Raw genomic sequence first — 19,170 nt, 5'->3', positions numbered from 1 at the left:
CATCGAAAGAGCTATGATGATACAAGTCAACTTGGCAGTGAATTACCAGCAGTATGTCATATTATGCTTAGAATTAAAGCTGTTAAACAAGATTTACAATTTAAATGCCTTGTACATATGTCTTGCTCCTTGTATAATTCAATGACTTTAGTAGACCGCTGTAGTATCTGGGATCTACATCTGTTTATATTAGTTACTATGCTGTTACTAAGCAGTGATGTATTACGACAGTGTACGTTACTACACCTAATAGGAAATGCACATGCGCACGAGTGTGCCCGGGGAACTGTAGAGCAGGAGAGGTTTTGACTAAACGAAAACTAACTGTACTCCCGTCTCCTGCCTGGTCATTTCTCCACAACACAAATATTACAACCGCCACACGCAGTTGTTAGTTAAGTGGACATACTAAATGATTGGCGCACAAGTTGAGTCAAGGCGTAGATTTATGAAGGAGTTAGTTGGCTACATGACAAAAACAAATTGGCGAGGAAATTGAATGGAAGGTTTAAAGTGAGTTAGTACATGTCTTTTATGATCTCTACACAAATTGCAATTAGTGACACTTGCTCCACCTATTATGGACTAAAAGACAGCTCCCCTTGTATGTAGGGAACCTGTTTTCCAGGCCCTAGTATGCCCACTGTTATCCAAGGGCCTGTTACACCATCGATAACAGGCTCTTGACCCAGCTGTTAAAGTGAACTGGTCTAGCCAGCTGAGAGCCTGGAGGTTTAAAGTGAGTTAGTGCGTGCATGTGGCTTGGATGATAGTCCACATCGCTACACAAATTGCAATTCGAATGTTGTGGTCGTCGAGTGGTTCTCAATTGACGTTCCTTGATTGCTTGCTTGATTGATTCCTTGATTGCTCTGCCCTCTCCTCTCGTCCTTCTCAAAACGCAATGGAAGAGGGGATCAACCTTGAATCTTCTCGATCAACGTGTTCTGAGAAGGATGCAAGATTCTGTAGTTAGAACTAACCCTGTCCTTCACCTCCGCCTGCATGAATTGTACAGTATGCCATTGTCATAACATTTTCTAAATGCATACTTTCAACATTCACTGCAGTTTTATGGTCTGCATGTGCTGAAGGCCACAGTGCACAGTGAATCATACATAACTTTACTGACCTGAAATTAGTATTGAATGAAGGTAAAAACGAAGTACTGTATATGTTGTACTCTAGAACTGGGTTTCACAAATTCGGTCCTGGGCCCCCCTCCACAGCCTGGGTGCACGAATTGGTTTCAAATAATTACTCAAATGGTCAAAGTTTGAGGATGAGTCGGTTATTTGAATGAGCTGTGTAGTGCTAGGGCAAGAACCAAAACGTACACCCGGGGGGGGGGGGGGGGCTTTCCTCAGCGTAATGGGTGGGTGACATTTGTGTTTTGGCCTTAAATTTAGACAACAGCTTTAGTGATACCACCCACTTCTTGTAGGCACAGACCTGTTCCCCTCTGCCCTAAACACCTCTTGTGTAACCTGTGCCCCCTCCACCCTAAAACACATCAAATCCATTGCGTATGTGCTTTACACAGAATCCTACATGTTGATTTTACAATMAAACTATCATCACATTGTTTGCAATAAAAGTAAAATAAACATTGTTTGCAAACAACGTTTGCTAACATTGTGGCAAAACACAACTCAAACAGAAATGGACTATTCCATTGGCATACTACAAATGCATGATTAATGCCAGTTTCTAGTTGAGTTTGAGTAATCCAATAAACCCTTAAGTACACTGCAAAGCATGTTGTGCAGTGTTGAAATATTTCCTGTTTCGAGTCATAACAAAAAAATAAATCTGTGTAATACACACAAATGTCGTGAGAAAAAAAACGCTGGTAAACCGTGGCGTTCATTGACATTTGACAAGTCGTCAGGAATGCATGACCTTAAATCCCTGGGACATTTGGCATTATAAAGATGATAATACCAGATACTGCAGGCTTCCTCACTATGCATTAATTGGTCTCTCTGGTTTCTCCCACTGCTAAGTCACATGAAATGTCAAATGCAGGCCCAGTTTGGGCTTGTCAGAGGCTGCAGAATGAACTGTGGAGCCAGCGTACTAATGAGCGCAATTGTTGGTTGTGCTTAACTCACCCTGACAGCACATGATGACACATTTTCCATGTTAAGAAATTAGAGAGAGAGAGAGAGAGAGAGAGAGAGAGAGAGAGAGAGAGAGAGAGAGAGAGAGAGAGAGAGAGAGAGAGAGAGAGAGAGAGGTGTGTTTGTACATACAGTGCATTTGGAAAGTATTCAGACCCCTTCCCTTTTTCCAAATTTTTTAAAGTCCTGCCTTCGTCTAAAGTGTATCTAAAAAACATTCTCATCAATCTACACACAATACCCTATATTTACAAAGCAAAAACAGGTTTTTAGAAATGTTAGCAAATGTATTTACATAAGTATTCAGACCCTTTGCTATGAGACTCAAAATTGACTTCAGGTGCTTCCTGTTTCCATTGATCATCCTTGAGATTTTTCTACATCTTGATTGGAGTCCACCTGTGGTAAATTCAATTGCTTGGACATGATTTGGAAAGGCACACATATGTCTAGATAAGGTCCCACAGTTAACAGTGCATGTCAGAGCAAAACCAAGCCATGAGGTCAAAGGAATTATCTGTAGAGCTAGAAAACATAATTTGCCTAATGCGGTGCAACACATCTCCTTCGCATAAAGTTAATCAGGCTGTTGATTGTAGCCATTGGGTGACTTGTCTGGTGAGTATGSAGGCCGTGGACTAACTGGGACATGTTCAGCTTCCAGGAATTGTGTACAAATCCTTGCGACATGGGGCCGTGCACTATCATGCTGAAACATGAGGTGATGGCGGCGGATGAAAGGCACGACAACGGGCCTCAGGATCTCATCACGGTATCTCTGTGCATTCAAATTGCCATCGATAAAATGCAATTGTGTTCATTGTCCGTAGCTTATGCCTGCCCAAACCATAACCCCCCGCCACCATTGGGCACGTTGTTCACAATGTTGACATCAGAAAACCGCTAACCCACACATCGCCATACACGGTGTCTGCCATCTGCCTGGTACAGTTGAAACCAGGATTCATCCGTGAAGAGCACACTTTTCCAGCGTGCCAGTGGCCATCGAAGGTGAGCATTTACCCACTGAAGTCGGTTACGGCGTCGAACTGCATTCAGTCAAGACCCTGGTGAGGACAACGAGCACGCAGATGAGCTTCCCTGAGATGGTTTCTGACATTTTGTGCAGAAATTCTTCAGTTGTGCAAACCCACAGTTGTCCCGGTGGCTGGTCTCAGACAATCCTGCCGGTGAAGAAGCCAGATGTGGATATCCTGGGCTGGCGTAGTAACACGTGGTCTGCAGTTGTGAGGCCGGTTGGACGTATTGCCAAATTCTCTAAAATGACGTTGGAGGCAGCTTATGGTAGAGAAATGAACATTCAATTGTCTGGCACCAGCTCTGGTGGACATTCCTGCAGTTAGCATGCAAATTGCACACTCCCTCAAAACTTGAGACATCTGTGGCATTGTGTTGTGTGATAAAACTGTACATTTTAGAGTGGCCTTTGATTGTCCCCTGCACAAGGTGCACCTGTGTAATGATCATGCTGTTTTATCAGCTTCATGATGTGCCACACCTGTCAGGTGGATGGATTATCTTGACAAAGGAGAAATGCTCACTAACAGGGATGTAAACAAATGTATGTGCAACATTTGAGAGAAATAAGCTTTTTGTGAGTATGGAGAATTTCTGGGATCTTTTATTCCAGCTCAAGAAACATGTGACCAACACTTTACGTGTTGTGTTCGTGTGTGTGATCTCATGAATGCGCCTGTGTGTGCGCGCGTGTCTTTCTMATGGATTTGTGTTGTCACGTATGTCTATGGAGGGTGTGGTCAGAATGTGTTTGGTTGATTGCACTAAGTAGAGGTTGGAGAGTGACATGCTTCAGGCCAGTACCTGTCTATCAAGACTGATGGCCTGAAGACCTTCTGCATTTTTGCAGCTACCCTCTGCTATGCTATGCTCCTCGTTATTATAAACATCTGTCTATCATTCTGATCTCTTATACAAATGTGTCCSTTTTCGTGTTTTGATCTTTTCCCCGTCTCCATTGACAACTATAGAATCTTCATTCCATACTATGAAAATGCTGTTGGTGAATGACATGGACACATTTCATGAAATTGTCCCTTTTGGTGTGCGTGAGAATAACAGCATCGACCTAATAAAATGACTCTTATGGACACTCATAGAATAGATATGTCACAGCACACAAAGAGGTCGTTTTTTCTCCAAGTACTTTAATGGGTCTCAGAGCAAGCAGAGAGAAAAACACGTGCCACAATGACACCTGCTGGTGACTCGAATGGACACTAGGGGTCGACTTTCAGGGGCCTTTTAGGGAAATCTTACCCCCAACCTTTCACATTGACCTATTTACCAATTTAAAACAAACCCTTTGTGGGTAGGAAAAGTTACAGTTAGACTGAGGATACAGTTAGACTGCCTGTGATTCCAGGTGGATATATGTAGCCTGTTTGATATGTCACTGTTCTGTTCAGCAGGTAAATACAGTCATAACCTGGCTAGAAAAGTGAAACTAGTGGAAGGGTGAAGGGTAGGTTGGAGAAGCATATATCTGCGACAGATAGATCCACTGTAAGCTAATTGCACGGTCGCCCGTGAAGACGAAATCTCCTCATTTGTCGCTCTCAGCCGCCTGTTCCTCGGCATGGTTGGACGCCGCATCAGAAGCCACATTCGAGGTCACCTCGGCATCAACGGTCTTGACTAAGGTGGTCTGGGATTTGTTGTTGGTGACAGTGGAACTGCTATTGACACTGACGCTGGCATCCATGTCTCTGCTAGTAGCCAGGCTGTTGCTGCCTCCCAGGCTGATGCTGGCATCCACCTCTCTGCTGGTAGAGACCTGGATACCGTTGGTGCCTACCAGGGTGATGCTGCCAGGCAGGTCGAAGCTGCTGCCTATTTGGCGGCTCTCATGGCCACTGACGTAAGTGCTGCTGCCGTAGCTGGTGCTGCTGGCCTTGTATCCCCCCGTTGAGCCGCTGACATAGCTGGTGGTGCGACTGCTTTCCAGGGGGTAAGAGTTGTAGTTCGTTGCTAGAAGTGGAAATGAACATGTCGGGTTATTGGAGTATACATGGATTTGTGTTATTTATGTACAATGTTCATCTGTGGAGGTTGCTGAGGGAAGGACAGCTCCTAATAATGGCTGAAATGGAGCAAATGGAATGGCATCATGGAAACCATGTGTTTAATGTATTTTTATTTTTGAATTAATATTTTTATTTTATTAGTTAATTTTTTATTATTTATTACAAAAAACACAAGGAAGGGGTAACATTAAAGTATTAGAATATGAAGGACAAACAATACAGCATCAAGACACTATCAAACAAGTATCAGTCTTGCCGCAACAGAGCCATCCTTATGTGTGAGGGTGCGTGTGCATGATAGTGATATAAAATATATGTCATAGTTTCCTTTTTCGTGATCACAATCTTGTGAAACCCGAACCCTCCAAGATCCCCCCACAGTTCCCCAATAGCTGTCCCTCAACAATTCGAGACCCCTCCCACAGTCCCCCCCCCCCCCCCCCGGATTAAAAAAAAAATATATATATATATATGTTCCCCAACCCCAAGAACCCCCCAATGCACCAACAACCAAGAACCCCCCAATGCACCAACAACCAAGAACCCCCCAATGCACCAACAACCAAGAGAACTAAAGAGAAAAAGGAAAAGACAGAAGAAAACAGCAAACAACAATGCAAAAAAAATACAAAAAATAAAAAATAATACATTTAAAACAAAGGACATCAAGGACAACTGAAATCATAACAGCAATGCCAACTGTATATGTTTGTGTGCATGTCTGGCACTATTACATGTATGTGTGTGTTCTTGTATGTGTTTATTTGAATGAGAGTGTGTGTATATGCATGTGTACAGACACCTGTACGGCATCAGCCTCGGGCAAACCGGCATTAGTTGTAAAAACACTGCCACTTAGTGTCATTCAAATGTACTTTTATTATTTTTTATTTAGACTTTTTGACCATCATTCTCACCACCATCTTTATCTTATGACCATCATTCCTTCTCTCACATAGCAACTCCACTCCCACTTGTCTCCAATTCCACATACCAACCCTCAGCTTCCCTCAGCCCATCCCATCTATCTCTGCTGGCCACCCACTTTGTGTTTCTACGCAACACACATCTTTCAACTATGCTGTGATGTTTAACGTACGATTTCAATCTATCTAATCGAATAGAATCTACAGATTACGTGTTGAAGATAAATACTTTGACTGTGTTTAATGTATTTTATACCCTTCCACTCATTCCTCTTATGGACTCTTATGGACACCCATATCATGAGCCATTATCACAAGTCTGTCCTCCCCAAATAAGGTGCCACGAACCTTCTGTGATGTACATGAATAAGTAATAAGCAACAGGTGAAACAGCATAGCTGTGGTATGTGAGGGCATTCACTTACAAGAAGACTGTTTGGAGATGTTGACCGATTTGATTCCATTCACCAGCCTGAGGAGAGGAGAGGAGAGGAGAGGAGAGGAGAGGAGATCTTCAGTGAGCAAATTAACTCATTGGTCATCATAAAATTCTCCTAATCTTAGAGTTTCATGCCTGAATGCTTTCCGCTTTCCACTTTACTGGGCTCAAGTCTCGTACCTGCTCTCCTCTCCTTCCAGCAGCTTCCTGTAGGTGGCYATCTCAATATCCAGGGCCAGTTTGACGTTCAACAGCTCCTGGTACTGGCGTACTTGCATGGTCATATCCTGCTTGGTTCTCTGCAGGGCCACCTCGAGGTCGTTAATGCGAAGCCTGGCGTCCTTCACCGCCAGCTCACCACGCTCCTCCGCCTCAGCGATCTGGTTCTCCAGGTGGCCGCGCTGTTTTCAGGCAAACAATGTTTTTAGTCATGTTCCTATTGGTAGATGRTGGTTACCCTACAACTGAATAGTAGAGACAGTCTCGCAACACCAGGGGTGTTATATAAAAATACACTGAGATACATATTTACTGAGAGACTTAATGTGGCACTCACCTGACCCTTCATCATGTCAATTTCAGACTGATATCTCATGATTTTGCGGTTGATATCTGCGATCTCTGCCTTGGTGTTTTTCAGGTTGTCCTCATAGTTGGTGGCTGACACCTGCATCTGTTCATACTGTTACAGAGGCAAAATCACGTTACTGTCACCAGCCAAAATATAGAGACATAACAGTGAAGTCATCCATCAATGCTAGCCTCTAGCTAGCAGTGTGGATACCTGAGACATTCCATTGACTCCATTCCAGCCATTATTATAAGCCGTCCTCCCCTCAGCAGCCTCCACTCCTATCCACACTAGCATAGCATTTAGGCATTGGGCATCCATTCTCAGTGATATGCTAGTATGGACATTGGAGCATAGCCAGTATTGAATCTCGGAAAGGTCACGTAGGCGAGAGGGGTTTCGGGGGCCTCACGGGAGAAGGGGCTTACTTTCTGCGTGTACCAGGTCTCGGCCTCAGCTCTGCTGCGGTTGGCGATGTCCTCGTACTGAGCGCGCACTTCAGCCACGATGGAATCCATGTCCAGGTTACGGCTGTTGTCCATCTCCACCACAACAGAGGTGTCCTTGATCTGGCCCTGCAGCTCACACAGCTCCTGAAGAGCCAAGAGAGGATAGGGAGAAGCCTTTAGATTTCAGAAAGCATCTACTCTTCACACAATTTATTCAAAATCCAATGGAATCTACAGCATAGGCTAGGCCAGGGGTCTCCAACCTTTTCTACCATGTTGCAAGCTACAAAAAAAAATATCGCTTTCAAATAGGTACYTTCTTCTCTTCTCCTCTCCCATGCAACTCTTTCCCGGGTCCTTAGTGTACAAGAGAAAGTAGTGCACTATGTTTTCTGTCAATATACCTGGTAAAATGATGGTTAACAAAAAACACTTAGGGGGCCACTATGAAATCAGTGATTTCTTTGCAAAATGTTGTTTTATATTATTCCTGGTTTTAGATTTTTGGGGGTTTTTAACTCTTAAAATTACAATATGTTTATAGAGAAACACTGAAATTGGATGCTCTGAGTAAATGTCAATGTCATTGCTTAAATAAACTTTTAAAAATACTGTATATATTTTTGAGTGTAATTCCCCATTAATTGCGCATCTGGCCTTTTAATTGTGCATCTAGTGTGCCATCTAATGTGCCTGTCTAGTGATGGTTCTGTCGTGCTGCTGCTCGTTTCATGGCAAACTTAGCAAATAACAAATCATAGATACAAATGACGAACTTACTCATGATACACTTCTGCCAGGTAAGCCTACTTTTCCATGAACAGTATTTCTGTCAACACACAGGGCAGTTATCACATCAACTTGCTCTAGTGATGGCATTCAGAGTCTTTTCTGTGAGCCGGCTCATTTGGCTCCGTTCACCTAAAAGAGACGATAGTTTGGCTCCCAAACGGCTCTTTGTTCAGTAATGCTTAGAAATGGACCTAAAACCATGAGGAAATAGTACATCTCTAATTTAATGCCTAAAACATTGCCTACCATTATGTCAGATCGTGAAATATGAGTTCAAAACATTTATACCTGACAAAATTATTAGATGGCCTGCAAAAAAATAAAATTGGACAACTGAATGAGGCTCTCTCCTCACTATATTGTTCCTGCACTGAGGAATTATCATCCTCAGATAATGTTTTTATAATTTATCCCCAGATAACTGCTAATCAAGCAACGGTAAAAGTACGCTAACCAGGGAGCCAATTGAAAGGCTCTTTCACATATGCGATTCGGTTCCCGATGTTCAACAAAAAGGGCCTACTGGCTACACACAGAGTGATAGACAAATGCCCGCACCACACAGACAGAAAGGGGGAATAATGCTGGAAATTAATTGGCAGATATTGTTTTAGGTTTGGCTTTGTAAGCTAATATTGGCTAACCAGGGGTGGGATAACGTCAAGTCCCGTTGGTTAAATAGTAGCTGGGAGCTTGCAGTGTGATATTCATGAGAATTGCTTATGACATTTTGCAGTGGAACACGTGAAAATTGCATGTACTTTCAGAATTGTGGGTGGTCTTTGAGCTACTGGTAGCTACTGGTAGCTTGCGATCGACCTGTTGGAGATCTCTGAGCTAGGCTTTTAAATGTTTTTTGTCATTCACTCCCATTTCAACATAGATATGGTACATTACCGCGTCATAGATAGTCCTGAGGAATTCAATCTCATCAGTAAGACAGTCCAGCTTGGCCTCCAGCTCCGTCTTGACAATGTAGGCAGCATCTGCATCCTGAGAAAGCATAGCAGAACATTCCTGGATCATGTACTTTTCTACTTCAGCCAATTTTTTWAAGTTGTGGTTAAGCAACAATGCACTGTAAGTTATCCATGTTGGTGGGGGCTTGTGGAATTATCGAGTGTACTGACCTTCTTGAGGAGAACAAAGTTGTTTTCAGACTCGGTACGCTTGTTGATCTCATCCTCATACCTGAGAATAGAGCAAGCCCATCAATCAAACAAGAAGCCTTGCTGACAAGCTTAAAGTGAAAGAACGTTTAGGATTAAAGATTTGATTTTTTTCAGTCAAAAAGAAAAATTCCTTGAAATCATAACACTGTATTTGAGACTCAGATTTGGGTCCCTACTAGTCTATATGGTTTAATTCGACCTATACAACATACACTACTTTTAAGTGAAGAAAGTAGTTCAATAATAATCCAATTTTGGTGAACTACCCCTTTAACTTTTATTGTCAAACCCACTAACTTGTTCTTGAAGTCCTCAACCAGGCCCTGCATGTTCTTCAGCTCCCCCTCCAGCTTCATCTTCTCGTTTCCCAGACCGTCGAGCTGTCTGCGCAGGTTGGAGATGTAGGCCTCAAACATGGCGTCGATGTTGGAGCGGGTGGTGGTCTGGTCCTGCAGGAGGCTCCACTTGGTCTCCAGCATCTTGTTCTGCTGCTCCAGGAAACGCACCTGCAGGGACAAAAGGGAAATGGTCAGTGTCATTGACTGAAACTTGTGAATGACTGGATAAAGTAAGGAAGGGATGGCCAAGTGAGAGAGAAAGGAAGGGTGGATGGATGGATGGAAGGCACAAACAAACAAATMAATGAATGGATGGATTAATTAATGTTTGAATTAATGTGCATATACTATAAGTGAATGGATGGAGCAAAAGTGTGAATGTATGTATAGACTAAAGAATGGCCAACAAACAAATGTGTCATTGAAGCAGAGTACCATGTTTCAGCACGATGTGACACTCTTTCTCAATCAAAGTTACACATATGATTCATGTTGTTCAAGTGTTTTTTGACCTCATGCCCCTGGGTGGGGTTCCACCCAAACACAAGCATGGAGGCGAGAACAGAGGAGGTGTGTATCGCTAAGGTGTGGAAGGAGGGGTCGAGGAGTGATCAAACATAACTGATTTATGGGAGTTATGTTTTATGACTGATTTATGACAGTTAGAAATGTAATTATTTGATTCTTTACAAATAAGGAATGCTTGAAGCATGTAATCAATGTAGTTGACAGTTGATAAGCCCTGTGCAGGAATGGGCTGATATATCTGACAGTGAACCTGCCATATCCTGTTTGAGTGTGTAGGCCACAATGGCACATTGAGCAAAGAGGATCCTGTGAACAACAAATCCATAGTAGCCTACAAAATCTACAGACAACAAAGTGTCCCCACATGTCATTTTGTGGATTTAAGAGTCAGTAGCTAATGCTAGAAGGGGTTTCCAAACAACAAACTCTGTATTCATACAACCAACCTCATCTTGTGCCTCTGGCCCTATTTCTGTCTCCACCCATCTTTCCACTCTTTCTTTTACAGTAAACGGGTAGTGGTCAGTGCGGGAGGGTTTTCTGTTGATAACCAAGTTTGCATTTTATATTCTTGCATGTCTAAATAGTACCCAATTAGTCATATAATCTATTTCCATAGTTTTGTTCACAATGTACATTCAGTTTTGTGCACAATGTTTTGCACAATGGTTATAGCTAACATAAAAAATCCAAAACAGATAACCGAAATCACAAGAGAATCTGCCCCTTCCCAAAGGCCAAGTTAATACAAACCAGACATGGGTCAGGTATTTTACCGTGCAGTGCTGTAAAATACCTGAGGTGAGTTAGATTTTGCTTGACCGCTGTGCAGAGTGGACGGGGTTTGCACCTTCAGGACTACTCCATTGGCCCCATTGTACAAGACAAGCTAAATCAAGCTCAGCTCCAGTGTGTGAAAGTATTTGGAATGCACTATGCATTTGACCCTGGTGTGATCGGAACTCATGAGAAACTGACCTTATCGATGAAGGACACGAAGCGGTTGTTGAGGGTCTTGATCTGCTCCTTCTCGTGGGTGCGGACCACCTGGATGTTGGGGTCGATCTCCAGGTTCAGGGGGGCCAGCAGGCTCTTGTTCACCTGAATAGCGGTGATCTGAGGGGGTCCCATACATGTCATCTTCCCACCCCCCATCCCCATACCACCACCCATACCCATACCACCCCCCGTTCCCATACCACCGCCAACACCCATGCCCGCATACCCAAACTCCATCCCGCCCCCTCTTTGCCCAGTCCCTCCAGCCACGTACCCCCCAACTACCCTATAGCCACCTGCTGCCACACCCCCGGTGCTGCGGACGCTGTAGCTCTGTTGTCTGGCTCCGCCGCCATAGCCGTGGGAAAAGGAGTTGCTGCTGAAGTTTTGAGACCCCATGCCTGCAGAGGAGGACCTCAAAGAGTAGCTGGTGCTATTAACAGCTCTGGTGGACATGATGACTTAGGTTTTAGCAAGTGCTATAGTAGGTGGTCTGTAGAGCCTGGGAGATTTGCTGCAGAGAGAGAGAGACTCGTGTAGATGGAGCTCACTGTTCCTTGGCCCTCTTTTTATCTGGAAAGGGGAGGGACCGAGGGGCATTATGATTGGCTAGCATGCAGTAGGGCAGCGCAGAATAGAGGAATGCTGGAGAAAAAGACTAGAATCATGTTACACATTTACAGAGCACAAAGTGAATTTGAGAAAGTACAACACTTACATAACAGGGATTGGAGCTGCTTTTCCTTATTTGCAGCATTATGTTCTATCATAATGATATTCTGACTATTCGTATTAGAATGTATTTATGTTAGAGTCTCAATGCAGTTGACCAGTGCAGAATGCATTCTTTGCATCATCAAAAACCTCTTCAGAATTCCTAATGAATTGTACAAAAACAAAGTACAGTTCTGGGAATGGGCTCTTGTTAGATGATTGCTATTGAACTTGGTGCTTGGCATCATCATTAACAGTTTGTCACAATTAACAATGTACCTTGCTGCAGCATGCATTTTGCGTGTGAATAAGTAACTTTCTAAGACCCAGAACTCTATTAGTGAGCTAACATACACTATATAGTGCAAAGATATTCCATGAGTAATATTCTCCCAAAATCAAGAGGCATATTTCAATATGGCCAATGAGCAGCCAAGAAATCTTACACAGATAGACTGCACTTGTAAGCCAGTCCTTCTATACACAACCTTTTCCCCTGAACCACGAAAAGCAGTCCATGACCCGTATTCATAAAGTGTCCCAGAGTAGGAATGCCTTTTAGATTATAATGAATATAGATTATATGTACAGGTGTGATCTGACCCTAGATCAGCACTCATTTTATAGATACTGYCCAGACATCTGTACCTGGAAGTCACTTCCTGTACATGTTGTCGTTCTTGTACCTGCAAATTTCTTTAAAGTACGGTATATACTGTATCTTTACCTTCGGGCTTCACTTTTTCTAGTGTTGACACTGTGATTGACTAGAATAAGACACCCACTGTACTTCAATGGAAATAATGCGATTTGGTTTATTAATAGTTAGCAGTTAGAGCAGGGGTGTCAAATCAACATGGACCGCGAGTGTTTTTTTGCGGATGACTGTAATGACAAAAGAACATATCAAATGTTCTGAGGAGAAAGTAAAAGTCTGTGCAGACCGTTGACCCAGACATGAAGCATGTGTGTGGATGTGGGTGGGTAGGTGTTTTACAGGCTTGTTGCTAAGTAACACATGTTAACCCATGGGAAAGGCTTATCAGAATTGAACTGCTGGGTTGAAGAGATAAATAATGGCTGTCACGCAATGAACTCAATAACTCACCCCAATGAAGTCAGTTGGGGGGAAATTATATGGTATTTCATTTTTCATTTAATTTGTTTGAGTAATTTTGACTGATCTGATCGAGTAGTAAATCAGCATTTTTCAGTTTATCCCAAGTATTGGAAACTTTAACTCCATTTGTGAACAGTCTCWAAGTTGCACTGTGAAGAGCTTGCACCAACGGATTACTGTATGTTATTTTGCCGTACGGAAGTAACATGGCTCATGATTGCATTGGCCATTGGAGCCTTATCTGGCTCAAGCATTACCATATTTGTCAAAGTGACCAATGACCTATTGTTCAACACATTCATCACTAAATAAAACAAAAACAGCTGTATTTCTCTAATCTTATCGACCGTAATAACTGACATATATGGGATAAAATCGCTCTTTTCCTCTGGGTGAAATCACTGCATTCCTCATCTATTGTCAGAGACCTGAAGTCATTTAAGATGCCCTTTTGACATCTGACCCTCTCGCCCCTTTTGCCTCCAGAGACGAGAGATGTTTTGGTTTGTGTGCGTCGGTCTTCAAATGCGACACATAAAGATTGGAATGTGCTGAGATAAACACGTACATGCGATGAGTGGGTGAGGGTTGGAGGGGGAGAAGACAACGATTAGCTGCTGAGAAGAAACAGACCCTCTTTAGAAAGAGAGAGGTTGACCTCGAGTTGTGTGGGGCTGCTGTTCCAAATAACCCTAAGGGTGTGGCAATATGGGTTGCATAATTGCATTACAAGCCTCTTCCTGCCACCTACATCTGTGTCTGAAGTTTAGTCAACACTAGGGTAGCGATTTTAGCATCCCTTTAAAACAATTGGATGGTCCAAGTACGCCTGCCCGTTTGCARCTGACTGCCACACCCTCTTCAGTTATGCAGGTTTGGAGTTGCTTGGCTTGAGGCTGCCTCCCCCTAGTGCTCATTCGGAGTGGACTGTAATGTGTACGTAAACCCCTGTGTTGTTTTTTGTCTTGTGATAAATCATAAATGCAAAAATGTAATAGGAAAACAAGACCCTTTTTCCAATGGGATTCAATAAAGGTAAGTAAGTAGGTAGTAACTAACTAACTAACTAAGCTTTATTTTGCAGTCCCTGGTGTGTGAATGTGTGTGCATGAATACTTTCTTAATTTTCCTATGCAAGGATCCTAATAGAAAAGAGGTGTCATCCAAATAACCTTATTGTAATATTTCTAAAGTATTTTTTACTATATATTCCTATGTTTCTAAAGAGTGTGAAGGCTGACTATGCATTTTCAGTGGAATTTTATAGACTCATGAACTGTAAGTCTACAGGGAACATGTTAAAGGGAAAGTTATCGGTTTCCTTACCCCTTAAGCCAGGGTTCCCCAACTGGCGGCCCACAGGCCGAATTTGGCCCGGGAGTGGTTTCATTTGGCCCCCCAAGTTTTTTCAGCAAAAAAAAAGTATAATATTAATTTTCATTTATGGACATTAAAGACTAAAAACACCAGAAAATCAGGTCCAAGTGGTTTTAATTTAAGAAATCTGTTCCCAATATTCCCACATATAATAAGAGACACGTGATCATATACAAATGTAAGCAAGGTTTGAAATGATCATGTTTTAGTCAAACATTATATCTATTTGGGCCTCTTGCGGTAAATTTGTAGTTTACAAATTATTTGTAATTATGTTCCGGCCGCCCGACCATCCGCTCAACAAAAAATCAACACGCGGATGAATCTAGTTGATGATCCCTGCTGTAAGCAGTCAAATATAAGATATTGACTTGCATTGGTTTTGGTCCACAAATGCTAAAAAGTTAAACAAAACCAAAGCATGGATTGATGTCATACGTTGCCCATAAACTGCTTATTGGGTAAGGAAACCATTTTGCAATTTCGTATTTGGGTGAACTATCCCTTTAAGAGGCTATTGTGGTGATTGACTGCATTTTCAGTAGAGGGTTTGTGTATTCGTTGTTATGTACGTGTGCATGTCAAAAAGGAGCATATTAATTAAGGCCCTTTTGTTGACTATGCATTTTCAGTGGTGTGTTACTGTATTTGTGGACATGTGTAAAAAGGGAACATACTGGTACTAAGACTCTAAAGATGGACATGACAACTCTGAGAGAAAATGGCCTGTAACTGTCACATTTCACTCATGTCTGATGAGTGACCTTCACAGACCCACATGGCCACACCTTGCTCGTAAAACTGGAATTCCCACGCAGATATAAGAATGTAAGCAGGACATCCAATAATGTTCAGGGTCCCAGGGTGTCTAAGGTCTTTATCTAAGACTCATACTCCTGATTCACTATAAAGAGATCAAGATCCACCCTCCCTTTTCTTACCCTTGTTCCTCTTTTTTTCCTCACCCTGGCACAACTCCAAGTCATGGGATTGAGTGAGTAAGTGCCCTACTGACATATGACGTTAGCACAACGTTGTAGCACTGTAARTGTCTTAGCTGGGTGAGCACTCCCGAGTTTAGGGGTAACAGAGTGGAAAGTGAGTAAAAAAGAAGAGGTGAATAAACAAGTAAAAGTTCATCCAAGAAAGATCAAGCTGGGAGCWTTCATTCTCTGACGGTTGTCCAGAAACCCTGAAGCACATAAGCTCCTGTTGAGTTTCCCAGAATCCTGCTGTTATTGGTGTGAGTCAGAGTCTCAGGTTTCTCATCAATTTTTTTCTCTCTTTCCCTCTCTCCCTTGGCCTCCCTGGACTGACGGTCTCCAGAGCTACTAAGGCCTGGATTTCTGCACATGCAGCAGTTTGAAGTGATTGTACCCTCCGAAATCAACGTTTGTCAGATGAGTTCAAAAGAGGTCAAATGTTGAGTGAGATAAGTCCATGTCCGATGCCATATGTTGTGTAGATCTACCTGGTAGAAGATGTAATAGTAAGTTTGCAGTATAAAAACAATTTTCCTATATTATTTGGAGAGAGAAGAAAATGACCACTGCATGAATACCACTGTGTAGGCACTTGTGAATTGAGCACTTGAAGTTTATTAAAGTAATACAAATGTAGTACTTGGTCCTGTGCCGTAATATTTGTGTCAAGCCTGCAACCCATTGGCATTACCAAACTGTTGTATCTTCCTTGTCCAAGCCTTAGCTGAAGCCATTTTAGTTGTTGTTTGTTGGGGGAGGCGGGGGGGGGGGGGGGTCTGATTTCAGTCTCCTCTTGACCTTAATGCACCAATGGATTTAAAGCTAGACTATGGCCTGTATACAATCAATTGTAGAATGTGGATTTCTGGACAGCACTTTCAGAAGTGCATTTGATTTGCACTGACAAACATACATATCAAAGTGGACTATAATTTGAGATAAGACACTGATTCTATTGAGAAGTTCCTCTTCTTCTGCCGTTAAACTGTTTTAAATAATTGAGGTGTACTGTTCAAGCTTTGCATGAAATGACTGGGCATTGATACATACTGTATGATATGAGAGCTGTTATGATGAAGAGGTGAAGCTTTGAAACTTGATCAACCATGAAGGTGAGGTAGAGTCAGAGTATAAAGAAAACAGGGGAAGTGTATGGGCTTTAGCCAACTTCCCCTGGGTACTGTGTTTTGTTATTTTGTCTCTGGGGTCCATTTTGTGAATCCGCCCTAGCCAGGGCATACAGTAGTGTTGTCAGTGAGGGTCGTTGGGAACCTGTTATTTTCCACTGCTATAAACGCCACCACCTATTAACTTTGAGACCATCTCCTTAAGGGCAGAGGGTTTAATTTGGCACGTTCTGTTACATTTCCACAAACAAATACCCCTTAATTGAATTATGTCCATGATATTATAGACATAATTATTATATTATTATGTCTATGCTAAATATGGTGATTCATTCCAAGATGGCATAGCAGTCAGACATCCTTTGTCCTCGTCTTGTCGTGTCCCGTGTATATATATATTTACATATTTTCTTCGCATTTCTTTTTATATATATTTTTTCTAAAAACTCAACTTCAAAACACTCTCCTGCAACCCGCCTCACCATTAAAAAAAACAACTATTATTCACCTCAAATCTGAAATCCACAACAGAAGCTAGCCAGAAGCTAGCCAGAAGTTACCAGAAGTTAGCCAGTTAGTATTCAGCTAACCACGGTTGGTGGTCATCAGCTATCCTTTAGCTCGAAAAGCTATCGCCAGTTTTGTACAACGCGACTCAGACCAGAGCATACTGGACCTATTTTCTCTCCATATCCNTTTTGTACAACGCGACTCAGACCAGAGCATACTGGACCTATTTTCTCTCCATATCCCCGGATTTCTACCGCAAGCTCTGGACATTTACACCTGGATCTTGCAGCTAGCTAGCTGCTATCCGAGTGACTATTGGCTAACGTCGGTCCCGGAGCAAACATCAATTATTCCGGAGCTAGCCAGCTGAAGAGTTCCATCAGCCACTCCAGGGCTACAATCACCTATCGGGACACGTTTTACTGCCAATGCGGAGCCCCACAGGGCCTTCACGACTGACTACCGACGTTATCTGCCCGAGGGAGTTATCCAACTGGCCCCTCCGTCGCGACGTAACCTGAACGCCCATCTGCGGCCTGCTAATCGTTAGCTGTCTTATTGGCTGCTATCTGAATAGGTCTATCGGACAATTTTCTTGGGCCACTATAACTATATCTGTTTGCCAATTGGATTGGTCCCCTCTACCACACGGAACCCCACTAATCTACCGACGGAAACGCACGAGGTGGCTAAAAACAGACCTTCATCCTCTGCCAGCTTGCTACCCATGGTTCGGCTAGCTGTCTGAATCGCCGTGACCCCAACCAACCTTACTACTCACTGGACCCTTATGATCACTCGGCTAAGCATGTCTCTCCTTAATGTCAATATGCCTTGTCCATTGCTGTTCTGGTTAGTGTTTATTGGCTTATTTCACTGTAGAGCCTCTAGCCCTGCTCATTATACCTTATCCAACCTTTCAGTTCCACCACCCACACATGAAATGACATCACCTGGTTTCAATGATGTTTCTAGAGACAATAGCTCTCTCATCGTCACTCAATGCCTAGGTTTACCTCCACTGTATTCACATCCTACCATACTTTTGTCTGTACACTATACCTTGAAGCTATTTTATCGCCCCCAGAAACCTGCTCCTTTTACGCTCTGTTCCGGACGTCCTAGACGACCAATTCTCATAGCTTTTAGCCGTACCCTTATCCTAATCCTCCTCTGTTCCTCTGGTGATGTAGAGGTGAATCCAGGCCCTGCAGTGCCTAGCTCCACTCCTATTCCCCAGGCGCTCTCTTTTCATGATTTCATGGTTTCATGCATGTTAATATTAGAAGCCTCCTCCCTAAGTTTGTTTTATTCACTGCTTTAGCACACACTGCCAACCCGGATGTCCTAGCCGTGTCTGAATCCTGGCTTAGGAAGACCACCAAAAACTCTGAAATCTCCATCCCTAACTACAACATTTTCAGACAAGATAGAATGGCCAAAGGGGGGCCTCTTCAAAGGGGGGGGTCACTCTTGACCRAAACTGTTACAGACCTATATCTATCCTACCCTGCCTTTCTAAGGTCTTCGAAAGCCAAGTCAACAAATAGATTACCGACCATTTAGAGTCCCACCGCACCTTCTCCGCTATGCAATCTGGTTTCAGAGCTGGTCATGGGTACACCTCAGCCACGCTCAAGGTCCTAAACAATATCTTAACCGTCATCGATAAGAAACAATACTGTGCAGCCGTATTCATTGACCTGGCCAAGGCTTTCGACTCTGTCAATCACCACATCCTCATCGGCAGACTCGATAGCCTTGGTTTCTCAAATGATTGCCTCGCCTGGTTCACCAACTACTTCTCCGATAGAGATCAATGTGTCAAATCGGAGGGCCTGTTGTCCGGGCCTCTGGCAGTCTCTATGGGGGTGCCACAGGGTTCAATTCTTGGGCCGACTCTCTTCTCTATATACTCAATGATGTTCGCTCTTGGC

The 19,170-nt window shown here is 43.0% G+C and overlaps 1 protein-coding gene across 1 annotated transcript; it reads right to left on the bottom strand.

Annotated features, from left to right (window-relative positions):
• Nucleotides 1-4,289: 4,289 nt before the first annotated feature.
• Nucleotides 4,290-11,949, bottom strand: LOC111962262 (intermediate filament protein ON3-like). Its single transcript, XM_023985226.2, has 9 exons — nt 11,382-11,949; nt 9,835-10,043; nt 9,496-9,556; nt 9,263-9,358; nt 7,553-7,717; nt 7,110-7,235; nt 6,734-6,954; nt 6,540-6,586; nt 4,290-5,132 (listed from the first exon to the last, which is right to left on the bottom strand). Exons 1-9 carry the CDS (start codon nt 11,856-11,858, stop codon nt 4,708-4,710), a joined length of 1,827 nt encoding a protein of 608 aa, XP_023840994.1. The 5' UTR covers nt 11,859-11,949; the 3' UTR covers nt 4,290-4,707.
• Nucleotides 11,950-19,170: the final 7,221 nt, after the last annotated feature.

This window comes from Salvelinus sp. IW2-2015, linkage group LG1 (genome assembly GCF_002910315.2).
Source record: "Salvelinus sp. IW2-2015 linkage group LG1, ASM291031v2, whole genome shotgun sequence".
In the NCBI taxonomy this organism is placed as follows: domain Eukaryota; kingdom Metazoa; phylum Chordata; class Actinopteri; order Salmoniformes; family Salmonidae; genus Salvelinus; species Salvelinus sp. IW2-2015.
The sequence above is the reverse complement of the archived record's forward strand: the minus strand, read 5'-3'. Positions and strand labels throughout refer to the sequence as shown.